This window comes from Sarcophilus harrisii, chromosome 1 (assembly GCF_902635505.1).
Source record: "Sarcophilus harrisii chromosome 1, mSarHar1.11, whole genome shotgun sequence".
NCBI classification, from domain to species: Eukaryota; Metazoa; Chordata; class Mammalia; order Dasyuromorphia; family Dasyuridae; genus Sarcophilus; species Sarcophilus harrisii.
The window spans coordinates 167,841,992-167,861,956 of record NC_045426.1 but is presented as its reverse complement, the minus strand read 5'-3'; the positions used below and the strand labels follow the sequence as shown (position 1 = coordinate 167,861,956).

General features: G+C 35.2%; 1 protein-coding gene across 5 annotated transcripts in view; it reads left to right on the top strand.

The window, feature by feature from the left end:
* Positions 1–19,965, top strand: part of ARHGEF28 (Rho guanine nucleotide exchange factor 28) — a 352,261-nt gene that overhangs the window by 166,878 nt on the left and 165,418 nt on the right. For 4 of the 5 annotated variants that reach the window (XM_031966506.1, XM_031966499.1, XM_031966513.1 and 1 more), the window contains exons 9-10: positions 11,521–11,573; positions 12,141–12,192. In XM_031966506.1, the coding sequence (XP_031822366.1) occupies positions 11,521–11,573; positions 12,141–12,192 (105 nt within the window). Of the gene's footprint in view, positions 1–10,581; positions 10,975–11,520; positions 11,574–12,140; positions 12,193–19,965 lie in introns of those variants that run through there. The other variant, XM_031966522.1, reaches the window with a different exon arrangement.

Here is a 19,965-nt window from a genome sequence, read left to right as displayed (position 1 = left end):
AAAAGTTATTTTTGGGGGAGCTAGGTGGCACAATGGATAGAACACCAACCTTATAGTCATAAGGACCTGAATTCAAATATGGCCTTAAACGTTTATTAGCTGGGTGATCGTGAGCAAGTCACTTTACCCAGACTGACTTTAAAAAGTTAATGGTGCCTAATGACTGATTACTAATAGGAAGTACGAAGCAGAGGTTTGTGGACTATTGCATTAGGAGTATATACAGAATTACTGATAGAACCAACTTTCTAAGTAATCAAACTTAATATTGTTATCACATTTAACCTAAGTGATTCTTTTAGTATTTTGCTATCAAGTTGAATAATTTATGTTACAAAAAGCAGTTCTCATGTATGTATTGTGGGTCAGTGAATTGAATAGAAATAGTTAATCAATCAATAAAGCATGTATTAAACATTCACTATATTCTAGGTACCAGAGATATAAAGAAAAGGCCAAAACAGTCTTTGTCTTTAAGGAAGTTGGGGAGAGATAGTTGGGGAGAATATATACATACTCTTGTACATACATACAAGAAAACTACTATCTTCAGAGTAAATGGAGGAAACCTTTGAAGAGGGAGACTCTAGCAGTTGGAGTGAAGAGGAGTGAATTGGGGGAATAGTGTGTTGTATGTTAGAATGATCCTCTTACTTTGAGAATGGATGATGCGATGTTTGGTATAAGGGCTTTTATACACATAAGATATCTTTATAAAATTTTTCCTTTAAATATAGGGCTCCAGGGACGTTCAGATATGCAAGTCTATGTGGTGAGTTTGATCTACACAAGTTGTTGTTCAGTCATTTTTCAGTCATGTCTAACTCCTCACTGACCCATTTGGGGTTTTCTTGGCAAAGATACTTGAGTAGTTTGCTCGCTTTTACCTTATTTTGCAATTGAGATGAAATGGAGGCAAACAGGGTGAAGTGACTTGCTCAGTATCACATAGTAAGTGTCTCAGGTCAGATGCGAATTTAGAAAGATGAGTCTTTCTGACCCTAGGCCTGGCACATATATACTGTGCCACTTAGCTGCTCCATCTATACAAAAGGCTCTTATAAATTGAAGAGTTGCTGTTTCTCCAGATTATGATAATTTATACTAGTAATTAAGAAAGGCATTCTGCTGGGAAGATTACTCAGTCGGTAAGCATCCATATTTGAATAATAATACAATTTAGTGGCATTAACTAGTTGTGATCTGAATTTTCTATTTAAAAATAGGCATTGAGTTTTTTGGTTTTCAGCTTAAACAAACTAGAGGAATATAGAGCTGTGATTACTATGTGCTGTTAAAGCCTCCTCTCATTATGGAAATAATTTTCCCCTTAATTAAACAATAAACATTTATTAGGCTCCTTCTGTGTGCCAAACACTGTGTGACCTGGGTCCTGGGACCACCAACACAAAAGTCAGGTAATGAGGGAGTGGAGACAACAGGTACATACACATGCATATACAAGATAGATAAAAGTTAGAGACAAAGTGATTTTTAGAGGAAATCAATAGAAATAGAGGTGAAGTGGATGGGAAACAAGAAGGCTTTAGAAATTGGAAAGGGACTAGTGATTCTAAAAAGCAATGATGAGAAGAAGGAAGTGAATTCCAGACAAAGAGGTTTGTATGGGAGCCAGTGGGGTTTATTGAGTAGGCGAGTGTCAAATCTGCCCTTTAGTAAAAATCACTTTGAGGGCTGTATGAAGAATTGGTTTGAGAAGAGAGAGAGAGATAGAGAGACTCAAAGTAGAGAGACCATGAAGGAGGCAATGGGTGAGAGGTAATGATAGCCATGTGAGTGGAATGAAAGGGATGTGAGATGACAAGATTTATCCTCTGCTTGGGCTACATAAGATAAATGAAAATGGAGATTTAAAAAATGATTCAAAAATTAGAAGTGCAGATCCTAGGCAAACGTAATCTTGTTTGACTCCATTATGGGACAATTCTATGATTATGGGATTAACATTGAAAGGACCTACTTTTCTTTTAACTTTGTGTCCATGACAAGATGAAGGTCTCCAAAATGTTGCAGTCATACTGTAGTCTAGGTATGTGCGAATAATATATATAAAAATAAGAATAATAATAGGCTGGAGCAAACAGCAACAAAAAGAATGAAAGATGCTATATTGTGATCTATATTCAGTTTCCAGTCCTTTCTCTGGGTATAGATGACTCTTTATCACAAGATTATTGGAACTAGCCTGAATCATCTCGTTATTTGAAGAGAGCCAGGGCCATCAGAACTGATCATCATATAATCATGTTGCCATGTACAATGATCTTCTGGTTCTGCTCACTTCTCTTAGCATCAGTTCATGTCAGTCTCTTCAGGCCTCTCTGAAATCATCCTGCTGATTGTTTCTTATAGTACAATAATATTACCTAACATTCATATATCATAACTTATTCAGCCACTCTCCAACTGATGGGCATCTACTCAGTTTCTAGTTTCTTGCCACTACAAAGAGATCTGCCACAAACATTTTGGCACATGTGGGTCCCTTTCCCTTCTTTATGATTTCTTTGAGATACAAGCCCAGTAGAAACACTGCTGGATCAAAGGGTATACACTGTTTGATAGCCCTTTGGGCATAGTTCCAAACTGCTCTCCAGAATGGTTGGATCCATTCACAATTCCACCAACAATGTATCAGTGTCCCAGTTTTCCTCCATCCCCTCCAACATTGTCATTAACTTTTCCTGTCATCTTAGCCTTCTTATTGTTTTTAAAAGTTCTTTTAAAGTTCTTCCAAGAACTCTTGTTCTTGCAATCATTTGGCATTTCTCATTGAAAAAAGAGTGGCTATATTAGCTCTATTATCTTCCTCAGCATATGAACTCAGATCTTTTCTATTCCTAGAATAACTATAAGTGGTTGTATTCTTTTCCCTTTGCTTACTCATTTTGATTTATTTATTTATTACTTTATTTTGTTTTTAGCATCCATAAATATAATCAAGTTCTAGTCCTGAGGTATGGGCAATGATGCCTCAGTCTTCAGGCCCTTATTATTATTTTCTGAGGTCTGTCTCAGGGCCCAGTCTTGAGCTCTTCTCTTTACTCCTGAACAACGACTAGGGCCCTCTCTGTCCCTCCAATGGCTGCAAACTATACCTGTCCTCTCTGCCCTGGAACTGGAATCAGGTACTCTGCTCTCCAGCAAGTACCCAAAGCCAGCAGACTCCCTGACCCTCTGCTACTGCACTTACTAGGTACATATATTCTAGCCCCAGACCAGGAGGCATCCAGGGAGCAGAGTTGCACTTGGCATCCCTGGTCCTTCAGTCTTCTCCTACTCAGCCATCAGACCTCCATACTGTGAGATGAAAATTTCTAAGGCTGAGGCTGCCTTTCCACACAGCTGCCCCCAAGGCTTGTTGTTTGTTGATCCTGCAGTTGGTCTGGAGGTATTTGTACTGTACATTGAACCTCCATTCCTCAAGTTAGGTTTTTCCTGGAATCTTCTCAAATTATTAGGAGGACAACTTCTTTACTCTGTGTTTATTTCTATTCTTCTGAAGGGTTTTTTTGGGAGTTATTTTCGTTGTTCTGTTCTTTTTTTGTGGAGGAAATTTGAAAGTTTTCTGACTTACTCTGCTATGTTCCCAGAATCTTCCCTCTCCACCTTCTCTAAGTCGTTCAGAGAACAAGTTTCTGAATCAAGATTGTATATATAAAATGAAAACTATTAGGTAACTTTTGTATATTTTTATAAATGCCTAAAGTAAACCGAATATCATATGCATCTCCCCCTCCTCATCTCAATTTTAGAATATTTAAAAATAGTCTAATAAGTATTTATTAACATCTACTTTGTTCAAGACCTTGAGCTTAGCAATGTGGAGATATAGATACAAAAAAAAAATGAGTTGCTGGCGTTTAGCACCTTATAAAATAACTGAGAGAATGCATCATGTACGCAGATAAGTAAAACAATACAAGGTGTTCTGTGATAACAGCAAAGATGAATTGCCATTTCCTATTATTGTTTCTTTGTTTTAAAAGGGAGTCATTTGGGGATTTTAAGCAAAAAAAAAAAAAAAACAAACAATCCATTTTTGAAAGGACTGCTTGTTATTTTAATTCAAACTATATTTTATGGGGTAGGAGGTAGGACTAATGCTTGGTACTGGAGCAGCATAGGATTGGGACTTCATGGTTGAGCATTAAAGAGGAGGGAAAAGAGCAGAGAATGAGGTAAATGATACTTAAAGATTCATAGATTTAGAGATGGGAAGAATCGAAGACAACCAAAAATGTTTTTATTTTATAGGCAAGAAAACTTGAGTTGCAGGGAGGTTGAGTGATTTTCCCAAGGTGACACAGATCATAAGTGAAAGAGACCTCTACCTACAAAACCAATAATCTTTCCTTTGTATGCATGGCTTCATTTTCAATATTTTAAGGCTTTTTCAAGTTTGATGGAATGAGCACTGCCAGGTCCTAGTGCAAATAATAAATCCTCATGAAATGGTTGCATTACAAATTTGTATTGCCTATTCCATTGAATTAGAACTAATGATCATATTTTATGTAATTATTACTTCAAGTAGTGTGAATCTGAATGTGTGTAAGCACTTCAGAAGATTCATTATTTGTATAATTCAGGGCTTAGCTGTGTCCTCTTCCAGTGAAACCCAAATCTGTATCTCCTTGGTTTAGTAAATAATCTTTGAGAGTTGCAGTGCTTTCCCTCCCCCAATCCACCAAGTTGGCCAGGCTGTGGTTGAGTCTTTCAAATCTAGGTCGATCCTTAGATAACAAAATATACTGTTTGTCCCTAGTCCTGCACTCAAGACCATTCAGCAGTGGCTTTTCAGAGCTTATGTTCTTGTTGGCACGACTGGGCAGTGACCCTGGCAACCCTATCAGACTGCAAGTTTCTCAGAAGTTTATTATCCTACACTGGAAGAGGTAGTTCCTTATACTAATATAATCAGTCCAATCTCTTTCCTTATGATAAACATAACATTAGTGATGTATATATACATAAATAAAATGCATGAATAAAGTTAACTTATAGCTTGCTAATTCTGACTTGCATTTTGTGTCCAAAGATTTTTTTTAATTTTCTTTTTAAATTTTGGGGAGTCAATTACTTAGACTTTGTGGGATAGGAATGAATGACCTATAATTATTGGTCTTCCAGTTGTACTTTCAAGGTGATATGAAAGAATAGTAAGGGTGCATGGATTTTGATCTAGGCATGCAAGAAGGAATGGGCAAAAATTGAAACTGAATATTGATAATATGTAATTTTGTGTAATTTGTGAGTTAGCCTGTTGGCTCTGCCTATATGTCATCCTTTTTTATTCCATCAGAGCATCTGAAAAGCATAATCATGCAGAAATGAAAGACCTTGAGCATCATTGGTCTTTGCTTAACTTTTTTTTTTTCTTATTGACTACTTGACTATAATCTCTGGACATTAGATTTCCAAATCTGGCAAAGTCAAGATTCTTCCACTTCAAGGGGCCTTTATATATATATTTTTACTGGTTTGGGATTTTGAGGGACTGTATTTACTCCTTTATTTAGTCATTTTAGCCATGTCCTATTCTTCATGACTCCATTTGGAATTTCTTGGCAAGGATACTAGAGTAGTTTTTCATTTCCTTCTCCAGCTCATTTTACAGATGAGGAAACTGAGGCAAACAGGGTGAACTGACTTGTCCAATGTCATATAGCTAATAAGTGTTGGAAGCTGGATTCTGCCTTATAAAGAAGAGTCTTCCTAACTCCAAGCCCATCACTCTATCTACTTTGTCACCTAGCTGCCAGTATTTATTAACATAAATTGTTAGGGTATGATAGAACCTTGGTTACACAATAAGATGTTCACCACGTTTGACAAATTTTGTTTCAGGGGAATTATCCTTTTTGCTGGGTTGTTCTTGAAATCAAGATCAATGGTCTTTTAAAATTGAATAACTCAGAGTGACTGATATCATTATCTCCAGAAGGTTGCTATAGCAATAAGTGGTTTAGTTGCACTTTGTAATAGGTTGTGCAGTAGGTTGGTGTCAAAGGATCCTGTTAATTCAGTAGAGGCTCTGCTGGAGTAATTTAATTAAGCTCCAGTAGAAAGTGAGCCAGATTATTTAGAAATAATACATCTCCCAACCTGTAAAATCAAGTTCGGGGCTGGGGGGGGGGCAGAGAGGGTGGTTCAATTAATGACACATCATTACTTTTAATGTTTTTGGAACTGAATTTAAAATAATGAATTTGTGCAGCTTAAAAAGTACATTTTAGGTTTTTGTGCTACTAGTTAGCATTTATGTATCATTTTACATGCCTATGTTGTGAAAAGTTGGTGACCAAAAATAAAGCAAAATTGCCATTTTAAGTTGGTTGGTTTCTTAGATGAAACCATCAATCACCATTGTCAATAACATCTCACTAAGGAACAAAAGCACATGAGGACAAATGACTATAGACTATCTAAACAACGATTTTTGGGGAGTAGGGGAAGGCTAGAAATTAGTCTTATTTCCAATCATGAACCACCTATGCTATTGTTCTTGACAGTATTTGCATATTGAATTAACAAGAGAAATCTCTCTCCTCAATGCCCAAGAACATGTACCATTATAGAACATTATCCTGTATATCATCTATCATATTATTTTTTTAAGATGCCTCTGTTCCTAGAAGAATTCATCATTTAAAATCATGATTTTAATTTTGTGGTTATCAAATTCAAGAAATTTGTGTTCTATATAACTCTTGCTGCAGAAATCTTCCCTGATTATGTATGTTAAATGCAGAATTATTTATCCAGACTCTGATTTCTTCTCTTTTTCTTTGATTTTTCTCTCATTTCTACGCCATATTCCACCATTTTTAATGTGGAGTCTGTATATGTAAGTGCTAAGCGAGCCTGCACTCCTGCCTCTCCGTCTGTCTGCTTGCTTGCCGGTCTGTCTGCCCCTCCAAGCTTCCATAGGCTGTAGAGTCTTTCCTATGTGGCCATTATAAGTCTGATTTTGACCTAGTTTCCAGTTCTAATCATCAGTGCTAATGGAGTTCATGTCATCCCTTTGGCGCCATCTGGAGGGATTCTATATGATGTGCATCTATGGATGAATGTTGAATCCTTGGTATATTCTTCTGGTGAATTTTGGTAACAAAGTTGAGACATTGTATCCATTAAAATTAATGTCAACAAAGGCACACATAATAACTAGAATTGCAATCCACCTGTGATTATTTTGCCTGCTTCTTGCCTTATTCAACAATACACAGTGCTCAAATGGACCTTTGATCTCCTTAATTTGGATATAATTCTCCAACAATACAAATTGAAGTCCATCCATCCCTGCTCATGCTGTGTGAATGATGGTCACGTTTACCCCACGATTTTGGAAGCTTTTTCTTCTTCTTATGGACATCCCAAGAATATCAGTGTAATGTTTGGGCTTTCCACCGGTCATCCCTCATCCTTGCCACTCAATTAGCCCATACTCTCATACCTTTCCCTCAGGAAATCTTTTACTCACATTCAACAAAGTGCTTTATTGGTTTTATACTGTAGCCTGATCATACTCACCGTGTTCTTTTATATTGCCCATTACGTGCCATTAATTTTTAATTCTTTGAAGACTAGTGAGTTGTTTCCCCAGCCATATAAAATATTGGTTGAAAAGATGGTCTTTTATTTTTGGGTAAAGCTTGTGACAAAGACACTTTGCAATTTCCTAAAAGCAATTCAATGCAGCCGCCTCATTCTATTTCATTTTGGGTCTAAATCATTATTTTCTGTACTATTTGTCCATGAAATACATACTAATGGTTATGTCATAATCAGGACATTGGTCAGTCTTTACCCACTTGATTTTTCCCTATGTGAATGGCCAGGCCAAATTCTTTTGAGTAGTTCCTGAAGTTTCTGATAGAGCTTAATGTAGCCCATATAATGTTATCCACAAAGGAGAATGTCTGGAGTTGTGGTGCCCAAATCAAAACAAAATGGGGAGTACTAAATCATATTAACCACCACATGACTGGACCTTGACCGTATGATAACATTATTTATGTTTCACTGTATTTTTATTTATTTTGTTAAATATTTCCCAAGCACCTTTTAATCTGGTTCAGGCTTCACTTTGGAATGTTGTTGGCTGCACATGAGTTTGACACCTCTGATCTGGAGAAAGAAGAACTCAGCACTCATTGGAAATCCCTTTTCAATTTGAACTCTGCTAGAATTCTTCCATCACAGTGACAAGTGCTTTTGGAGAATGTGCATCTTCCTATTTTATACGTGTCTGTTGTTTATAATAAGAGGACCATTGAAGATTATTTCTGAAAGGAAGGAAGGAAAGAAGCATTTATTAAATATTTATCATGTTCCAGGCATTGTGCTAAGTACTTTACAAATATTATTTCATTTAGTCATCATAACAGCTCAGAAAGGATTATTATCATTCCTCTTTTACAATCAAAGAAACTGAGCCAGATAGGAGTTTAAATGACTTTCCTAGGTTATACAGCAAGTAAGAATCTGAACTTAGGTTTGCCTGATTTCAGGCTCACTTAGCTGCCTCTAGGCTATGTTTCTATTATGACTTTCAAGGAATCTTAAATAATTCTGATGTAATGAGTTGGAGACACCTTGTGGGAGGAAGCCTTTAGGATTGTACATGAATACACAATCACATGCTTTTTAATAAACAAGCATTAAGCCAAGAAAAGGGAAGCTGCATGGTGCAATAGAAAGAACACTCCCTCAGGACTTAAAAGTCTTGAATTCAAATTTTGTCTCTGATATATGAGCAAATCACTTTGCCTCCCTGTGCCTTAGTTTTCTTCTTTGTAAAATGAGGAAACTAGCAGTGGCTTCCAAGGTTTCCTTGCAATGCCAAATCAGTGATCCTATAATCTTGTATTCTTTATATGTCTTTTAGTCAATTGTTAATTTGTAAAGCTGTCCATTTAAAAATATTGCTTATGAAAAAGTATGGCTATTCTATTCCCTATTAATAATCTTACTAAGGATGATTTTGATGCAGGTGAAAATAAATTATATAGGGATATTGTACAAATGGGAAATTAGACATATAAATAGTTGTTGATGTTCTCTCAGTAGCCCTTTCTTGATATGATGTTGTCATTGATACTGGAATTGAGAAAGTCTGAGATATGTTTTTTTCCCATGCCTTTGGTTTCTTCGCTTCCTTTAGATAGCTCATAAATAAAAAGTTGTGTGACCTTTAGTGTGCTTTCTTCTATGGACATTTGATTCAGTCCAGTTATTTTTCTTGTTTTTTGTTGTTATTGTTGTCTTTGATGTTATCTATATCCCATCTTTTAGTAAATTTGCTACTGTGATATTCAAGCCTGAGAGTGGTGACTCTGTTGTCCTTTGGTGATGGGGATAGTTTATAACAAAAATCTTTTCAGGTTATCCTGCATTTTTCTTCCGTTTTTCTTTGTTTATTGGGATCCTTCCCTTTTTACCCCCATTGCTTTTGGGTTGATTGCCCAGATAAATATCATGGTAACTTTTCTTTAAATAGTTTTTTTTCTCCTACTCTTCTGCTTTGCTTCTTAAGGAAATCAGCTTTTTTGTTAGATTTTACAAATCAATTTATAAGATAAGTCAATGTTACCTTTGGCTACTATCTATTTAGCAAATAAGTCAGGTATTTGCTGAATATGATAGTTATTTTGATCTCTTAGCTATGGTAATTAATTGATTCACATTTGTTAAATTTCTGCATAACAGTTTGTAATCAGTGCCAATGTCATTTTTGCTAGCTATTTATCCATTTTTTATGATTACTTGTTAAATTCTGGATTGGTCTGTTTCAATTGCATGACATAGTCTTTTCTCATTATTCATTTAAACTTTTTTTTATCTTTACTCTAACAAGTTGTGGTCTGAGTATATGCAGATAGCTGATTTTGAGACTTTCATATCAATAATGCATGTTTTTCTGTGTGTTATAATATATTAAATTTATTTTTTTGAATTTTCCACATATAGTGAAACACTGATTTGTGAAGAAAGTATTCAAGACATAAAGGTGTAAGATTTTTGTCTCATTGCTTCTTCCTTGACCCATCTTTTCAACAGATTTCTTACTATTTCAATCTATATTACTTTTGCATTCAGATTACCACATATCATAGAACAATGCAGAACCACTTTCATTAAGAAAAAAAATAACCTTAAGCATGGCAGAAGACAAGGATATATGAACCAAGTCACTTGCTAAGATTTGAGATATAAGCCAGTTAATGCTGACTATAGTTGAAAAGTAAAGTAGGCAATGGATGTTTTGCCCATATTATTTTGATCAATGGTTCTTTACATGTAACATTGAATTATTTTTTTAATAATATCACATGCAGTTGGCTTGACAGGTTAAAACAAGACAAATAATCATCATCCTACTTCTGTAGGTCAGGTAGATAGTCTATTGGATAAAGCACTGGGGTTAGAATGAGAAAGACTCATCTTGTGAGTTCAAATCTGGTTTCAGGCACTTACTAGCTGGGTGACCCTGAGTTGTCTCAGTTTCCTCACCTGCAAATGATTTGGAGAAGGAAATGACTCTCTGCCAAGAAAACCCACAAATAGAGTCATAAAGAGTTGAACCTGGATGAAAACAATTGGACAACAAAAATCTTAGAGGTCATTTCATCCAACTTCTTCATTTTACAAATGAGGAAACTGAGTCCCTGGAGGGGGAGGTGATTTACTCATAATCACATGGCATTAATGGCAGATTTGAGGATTTGATCCAGGTCAAGTCTGAAGCAAGCTAAGTCATAGATTTAATGAGGAAAAAGAAATGGACCTGCTCCTCCCTGTTTGTATATCCTGAATGACCAGCAATTCTAGGAAAATCTGTACTCAGAAATGAGATACTGAGTGTGTTCTCTTGCTTATTAGTACCCAGAATTCTGTATCTGAATTTCTGAGTTCTACTGGAACCTTTTTGGTGTTTGAACATTAAGAGTAAGGTTAAATGTATTTTCCTTCTCCCTATGACTTTATTGCTCATTCTAAGAAGATTATTATAAAGCAATTCACAGGGAGAACAAACCTCTATTTTTAAAAATGAATCATGTATCATATATATGTAGGACATCTTTGGTGTCTGGGGAGCTGGACATTTAGGATTTCCTTCTATGGGTACTGAGTCATGTCTTTTGATTCTGAATTATTTTGAAAGCTGTTTTGTAAGATTTCTTTCTGAATCAAGTGCATTTATTTATTTAATGCTCATTTTCCCCTCCAGGATATCCTGTGAAAGCTCTTGAGCGTGTTTACAGGTTGCCCAGTATTAACAATATACTGCAGCTCTGCTTATTTGTCAGTCAGCTCTCTAGCTTGCTGGCTTGCAAGAAATTACAAACTAAGAATCTACTCAGTGTCAGATTTTTGGGAAGAAAATTGATTTAAGTTCCCTTTTAGTTTCTTTTTTCTCAAAGAGGACAAAAAATCAGCAGCCAAGTATTATAATTTTTCAACAGACACTAATGAGAAATATCCATTTTACAGAGCCTGAGGATCTGGTGTCCGGCAAATCACCACCTGAAAGAGAAGATATGAAGGTAATTATTTTTCCATTCCTACTCTTTTGCCAATGCCTGAACAGCTGAAACAAGAAAATCGGCATTTGAAAAATATTCTCAGTCATAATGAACAACTATTCAGAATCTTTCCACAATTACATTAAAAATGGTTTGAAAAATTTTTTTCATGGAAATGGGTATCTTGATCCTTCATGATCAAATCAAATTATCTTTCTACATTGTTTCCTATGGAAGATAATGCAGAAAATCATCCCCAAATAAATTTATCCCTTGAAATTAGCTATTTGCAAGTGATTGCTAGCAGTATCATTAAAAATGAATTTAAATCATGAAAGTCCTTTTTGAGAACACAATAATTTGTGAGAAGCTTTAAGATATCACCCCCAGGAATCAATCCCTTTCATGTTTTCTGCTTTTAAACATGAGTCCTTAAATTTAACCCATCCAAATGTATCTCAGGCTGATTTTGTGTTATGTTAGTAATCTGTTCTCTAATATTTTCCAAAGTGACTTATCCAGGTTACACAACATGGGAATAATTTATATGTAAATGGTATAGGGGAAAATCTGTTTTTTTTTTCCTAGTGCTTAACAGATCCTGTGGTTCAGCCAACTGAAAATGAAGACCTCGACTTTGGTAGGTATTTAAATGTCATTTCTTATTGTTTCAACTAGTGTTGGCATGAAATTTTGTATTATAATAATTCCATTTTTGTTGTTGTTTGGTAATTTTTCAGTTATGTCAGACTTTTTATAACCCATTTGAGATTTTCTTGGCAAAGATACTGGAGTGATTTGCCATTTCCTTCTCCAACTCATTTTTCAGATGAGGGAACTGAGGCAAACAAGATTAAATGATTTATATGGGTTCTTTATAGAATATATAATCTTTTCTTCTGACCCCTAACTTGGTTTATTTTCACTTGCAGTGAAATATTGCCAAGGCTTTCTCCTTGAGTTCCTGTATGCTTAATGCTTCTTTTTGACAGCAGAAGGCAGAAGCAGCAGAGACACAAGTGCTCTGACCTTCATCAAAGGGCTCCAAAATAAGTTGAGATGTCTACATTGGACATTTGGAGCCAGTGTGGGTATGATGCCTAAAAGTTGGGGCTATGTCCTTCCTCAGATTGTAGTCTGTTTGGGAGAATCTGTTTAAATACTTCCCGTGCCTTTTTCTTGCTATTTCTTCCCTCAAAGTAGTTTCTGTTTCTCTCCCTCACTCCTTCCTCTGGTTTGCCAGGGCCCTGTTTAGGAGTCTGAAAGGGGCTTATGAAGCTGTCTAAGGAATTGGAGGCAATGACAAATAGCTAATCCTAATTGCTTGGGTACTAAAATGTGTGAATAGTTAGCTTTAAAGTAGCAAATCCTAGAGGATATGGTTGCATATGACTAATAAATTCTGTAAATAAATAAGAAAAAATGTGATAAATCCTTGCTTTTTTTAGTCAATAAATTTATTTGGACTAGATGAAGAGCTGATTAAAAATAACAAAAGTCATCCTATTCCAGTCCATTTCTAGTAACTAGAGAGGGGAGTAGAGAGTGGTGACCTGGAGGAGTCAGTAGCTAAAATTGGAGGAACTCCCTGATGAAACATTCAGAGTACAGCAAGACAAGAAGGTTCATTTCAAGCTACGTGAATGCATGAAGGCCCTTGGCGAATTTGGCAGACGTGTTGGTAAAAAATGTGTTCGGAAATCATAAAGTACAAAACAGAACAGAAAGGAAGTACACACAGTGGTGGTTCAGTCAGCTGCTAGTCCTTGGCCTTCAGCCAGAAGTAGACTGGATGTTTCATTCTTCCTAAGGTACCATAGGAATCAGGCAGAATTCCTATGACAGGAATTAAACAGACCAAAAGAAAAAAAATGTGCATTTTAATATTTTTGCTCTTTGGGATAAAAAAAAACAATTTATTCATAGGGGGCATATAGTAGAGAGGGCAAGGAACACAAGTGGCCCAAACATATATGTCTGTCATGGGCCACTGGTGACTGAAGCATCACTCTTATACATACAGGATATGTAATCTATAAATTGCATCATGCGCTGAGGAATGTTGATTTTTTAGAGTGTTTACCAAGATATATGAGAGAGAGTGATGTTTAACTGTTTAAAAAAAGGTGAAGTTGTGAGTTGATTTCCAATTTGGGGCTAAAAAGTTATTTTCCTAAGTTTCCATATGTTAAATACTAACTGAGATATATTTTAGAAATTAATTATTATGATGCTGTTCTACACTTAGCACAGTGCTTACCACAGTGTAAATGCCTAATAAAATGCTGTCTTATTCATTTTTGGATTCTTTGTCATTGGTAACAGCTCCTCAAAGATAGAACTGAAATGAAAGATTTAAGAGAGATGATAAGAGCCTATAGTGTATGTATGAGGCATCAATCCTTTGACTAGTGAGAGAAGGAAGGAAAGGAAAGAAACAAGAATGAACATACCATGTGCCAGGTACTATGCTAAATGATTAACAAATATTGCTTCATTTGATTCTCACAGCAATTCTGGGAGGTAGATACTTATTATTACCCCCATTTTACAGTTAAGGAAACTGAGACAGACATTATTTAAATGGTTTATCCAGGGTCACACAGCTCAAAAATGTCTGAGACTAAATTTAAACTCAGAATTTCTTGCCTCCAGGAGTAGCCTCCATTCACTGTGCCATTTATCTGTCTCCAATAAGAAAGGTACAATATCTTCTTATGATGACATCTTTTTTGGGGGTACCAAATTCAAACTGTTGATTTTTGAGAATTCCCCCTCTCCCCTAAATAGGTAAAGAGACAACCTGGTATAATGAGTGAAGAAAATGCAGGGTAATAAGATAAAAAGTGTATAGCAAAGGTTAAGGCTCAAAAAAAAGTAAAACATGAGTATATGCCATAGGGATATTGGAATATTTGGAAATCTTATTGATTCAAATTGAGTCCTAGTTGTTTTTTTTTTTTTTTAATTTAATAGCCTTTTATTTACAGGATATATGCTTTGGGTAACTTTACAGCATTAACAATTGCCAAACCTCTTGTTCCAATTTTTCACCCCTTACCCCCCCACCCCCTCCCCTAGATGGCAGGATGACCAGTAGATGTTAAATATATTAAAATATAAATTAGATACACAATAAGTATACATGACCAAAACGTTATTTTGCTGTACAAAAAGAATCAGACTCTGAAATATTGTACAATTAGCTTGTGAAGGAAATCAAAAATGCAGGTGGGCAAAAATATAGGGATTGGGAATTCAATGTAATGGTTTTTAGTCATCTCCCAGAGTTCTTTTTCTGGGCATAGCTGGTTCAGTTCATTACTGCTCCATTAGAAATGATTTGGTTGATCTCGTTGCTGAGGATGGCCTGATCCATCAGAACTGGTCATCATCTAGTATTGTTGTTGAAGTATATAATGATCTCCTGGTCCTGCTCATTTCACTCAGCATCAGTTCGTGTAAGTCTCTCCAGGCCTTTCTGAAATTATCCTGTTGGTCATTTCTTACAGAACAGTAATATTCCATAATATTCATATACCACAATTTATTCAACCATTCTCCAACTGATGGACATCCATTCAGTTTCCAGTTTTTAGCCACTACAAAAAGGGCTGCCACAAACATTCGTGCACATACAGGTCCCTTTCCCTTCTTTATAATCTCTTTGGGATATAATCCCAGTAGTAACTGAGTCCTAGTTGTAAAAAAAAGATAAACACCTCATCACTGAAGTAAACAGTCTCTGTGGAGGAAGGTGTCTATTACATCATTTCTTCTTTTGAAATATTCAGTCTTAAAAAAAGCCAACTTAATATTTGGTTTGAGGTTTAAAATAATAAAGATAAAAGGAAGTATAATTGTGATGGTTTTCTCCTCTTAATTAGTTTAATTACATGCCAACTTCCATCCTTGAATCCTTTGTCCCCTTGTTCTATCACTGTTCATGCTTTGCCAAACCGCACCCCTGAGTTAACCCTATTACCCACCTTTTCTCCTTTTACTCATATACCAAGATCATTAGAGAAATCATACCTTGGGGCTGTAGTTGGTCCACTACAAATATGTCATCTAACCTTAATTTGTTCTCACTCCTGTGACCTCTAGGATCAACTCTATACTGCATTAAGAATTTAAAATCCTTTACAGTCTGGTTTAAGTTTGCCTTTCTAGACTAAGTTTGCATTATCCTTTCATGCTGGTTCCAACTAATGAAAACAGCCTACTTTGTTCCCTAGACTCATCATTCTATTTCCTGGGCTCCATGCCTTGGAATCCTGAGCTTCAAGTCCCAATTTAGGTGCCATTTTTAAGGGAAGCCTTTCCTGATATTCTTCATTTTTAGGAAGAAAGGAAGGAACAAGGCATTTTTTAAGCATCTACCACATGGTAGTCAGTTGCTTTTATTATCCCCATTATATTGATTATACTGATTGGTAACTGATATCTAATTGATATTTAACTAACTGATAAATTGATCAACTCAATTGATTAATCTGAATCAGAGGTTAAGCGACATGTCCAATGTCATCTAACTATTTAACTTAGATCTTCCTGACTCTAGGTCCAGTATTCATAGCAATTAATTAGTAAGCACTTATTTAATTGAATAGAGGAGAATAAATCTAGAGTGAACTTAAGTTTGTGTAATGTGGTTCTCATAGATAATCATAGTATGCCAATGTGAATTACTGCATGATGAGGAAATGCTATTTAGAGTGGATCTTGGGTAGGTAGAACAAGGTAGAACAGTTGACTTTAGAAAGCATAAACTAAAATAGTTGCTAATTATAATTTGTCTACCACAAATTTATTGGCTAAAAAATGTCTTGAATTTACTGAGGTCTGGAAAACAGAGACATACAGTAAGGTGAGAATTGTTGCTTGGATGAATTTTATTGGTTCATTGGTTTGTCTCACAGGCATCTTTAATGTATGCAAAATTGAAGATGGAGAAGAATTATAAGTCATGATAACAAATAGGGGTCTAAAGAGAAGGAGAGCAGAAGAATCTCGTTTATATGTTTGAGTTTTTCCACTGGGGGAGAATGAGATCAATACCAGGGGTATTTAGTTAGATCCAGAAGAGAAAAAATGACATGATTCATCAATCTGGGATTAAAATAATAATAACATTTCTAGAGTACTTGGTGAATAAAGATACTTTCCTCATAACAACTCTGAGAGAGAGGTGGTTAATTATTGGCACCATTTTAAAAACCTGAGGAAACTGAGGTTTTTATAGGGTGTGACTTGTCCAGGGTCACATTGCTAGTGTCTGGGGTAGAATTTCAACCTCAGGGCTCCTGACTCCAAATATCTCATTCCATGATAGATTACGCCATCGTAGATGAATATGTCTGAAACAGTTACTTCACAGATGGTAAACTGAAGCATATAGGGTTCTTTATACATAAACTATAGATGTCTCATATTGCATTGTACCACTTGAAGCTTTAAAGTTACATAAAAATGTCATCCACAGAGAATCACTGCAAGTATCTAACATTAAAAAAAAACTTTTCATGATGTTTATGATAAATGGATTTTATAGTGTTTTGGTTTATACATGTGGTTTGAATCAGACCACACCAACTTCCTTTTTTATTTCCTATGCCTCTGAAACTTTATGTAATTAATTATAGGTAATATAAAGCAGAGAACTTCTCTTAGTTATTTGGGTTTAGGTTTTAGGGGTACTGAGGACAAAGATGAACATATAGCTAAGTTTAGAGAGATGGAAACACCCTGACCACTTGTCAAGAAAAGCTCTCAGACTGATAGGGAAGAAAAGGAGACAGAAGTACAGAGCAGGATGTGATGCTTTTTAGATTGTATAATTTTAAAAATACAAACTTTTCTTTGTTTTAGGTAAGACCAAGAGAAAAATATCCTCTGAGGGAAGGATTTTTTTTTAATAAAGGGAAGCTTATAGAAAATAATTGGAAGAAAAACCACAAGTGAAACAGCCATGTAATAAAAAAGACCATGTAGTAATGATAGTAGAAATAATGATAATGATAAACAAATCAATTTGTAAATAAGAGATTTGCAGCTTCAATGCAGTCTTTATTATACTATGATGTGGACATGCTTAAAAAACTCAAAAAAATAATAAACAGTTCACATTTCTATAGCACATTAATTTTTATTAATAATTCTGTTAGAATCATGTAATATTATTACTTCCAATTTTCAAATGAGAAAACTGAGATTCAGAGAACTTACTTTACTTGTTTAGGGTGACATGATTAATCAATGTCGGAGTTAAGATTTTGGTTCATATTTCTCCTGATTCAGGATCCAGTGTGATTCAATTCTCTCCCACACTGTCTGGAATGTTGGGTCTATATGAGAAAATCTGAGCAAGTAATAATACACACACACACACACACACACACACACACACATATTTATATAAAATTTATCTTGCAGTTGTGATATAAGGGCATGAACTTCAGAGAAAATCTGAGGAATGGTGATAATTGAAAGAATTTATAATTTGGCATATAATCAAGTAACAAGCCTAATTAGGTCACAACATTATTTCCCCCCTCTTGTATCAAAATAATGTTTGGAGAAGGAATGAAGACTATAAGACTACAGAAGTCTTTTCCCCAATCTTCTGTGAAAATGAAGCTTTTGAAGTGTCTCACATACATTGGCTTCCTTATTTCTTTAATCATGGTTCAAAACCATATTGGTTTCTTTGTTTTGTTAATTATGATTCAGAACCCTAGGAGCTTATTCAGTCTTAAGCTATAAGACTTGGGGTTTTAGGCTTTAGTTTTTATCTTTTTCCCATAGAAATGTTACTAGGGTTTTTTCATTTAGAGTAAAAAAAATTATAGGAAGTGGTGACAATATTTCAAGGTGAACTCACTCATCTATATTGATGTCCTGAGACAAAGTCCCATTCACCCTGTTTTGGCTTTAATTACCCATGTGCCTAAGACTGAAATCTAAAGAGCATCACTTAATAGGTTGTTTTTTATTATTTTTATTTTTAAAATTTTATGTCCAGTGTAAAAAGCAAGGATTCAAATCTTATTTTCCTGGAAGATGTTTTCATCTTGAATTGTTCATGGATCTTTTCTTTGCGCCCTAGGCTATATGGAAGCTTCCACTGAATTCTTAATTTTTTGGTTTCAATCTGCCCAATTTAGCAAATTAAAGTTTACCAAGGACTAGTTTTGAAGTGAAAGGGGGGATTCCCCATTAAAGATCATTGGGAATACAGTATAATATGTGTAAATTATTGCTCAAATTTTCTTCCTTTTGTTCATTTTAATTTGATTTTCTTGTTGTGGTTGGTGAGGATCTTAAAATTTTTTTTGGTCGAAAACATGCTGACTTACTGGAATCTTTCTGGTTATTATGAAACATAATTTGGTTCTCTTATCATAAGTGTACCGCCTTTTTATATTTACTGTGGCTTCATTGTTTGGGGAAAAATCCTCCTTGTGGAATAAGCATAAAACATCTTTGAACTAGATGCTTGGGATATATTGGAAAACATTTACTCAATGATATGAAAGGATATCAGATGTAGATGAATCAAATAAACATATAAAACTTCCCAAGTCAGGCTGGGCTAGGACTTCTAAACCATATGCGGTTCTCTTCTCTTGGTTTGTTATAAAAAATATGGAAATGGCCTATTATTTTCTTGTAACTTGTAAATGGATAGAAAAAAAAAAAGCAAGAGAAAGGGTCAAAATGGAGGATACTTACAATTTGGACTGAGCTGTTGGGGCAAGTTCCTGGGTTTTAAGCAGTGATTAATCAAAAATATGTCACAAACTTGTCCTTGGGAAATGGATCAACAGGGATTTCAAATTCTGAGATCCACATGAAGCGAGAAGAGTTTTTTGATGTCATCTAATCAAATTTCCTCATTTTTCATTTAGGAAACTGAGGCCCAGAGAAGTAACTTGCTGAGTCAATATTAAATAAGTACTGTGTTAACCAGGTGCTTGACAGCTTCTTAAGTTACACTTAAGTAGTAAGGGACAAAGACAAGATTTGAACCCAGGTCCTTTGATTCCATGTCTAGCATGCTTACAACATTGCCATCATGTCATGTGGCTGACACCAGTGCTTGGACAATTATTGGTCACACAGCACATTTCATACTTGATTCAATCCATGGGGTATTGTTAAATTTTTTTTATTATCTTTTATATTATCTTCTTTTCTTTCCTTCTTCTACCCTGACACATATATAATTAACTCTTGCTAAAAGCATGGAACAAGGATGATATCTGGGTGGGGAGGAAGGGACAAAAAATGGGGAACACAAGATGTTGTAAGGATAAATGTTGAAAACTATCTTTGCATGTATTTTGAAAAATAAAAAAGCTATTATGAAAATAAAAACGTAAAATTAAAAAAATTATATCTGGGCTCTTCA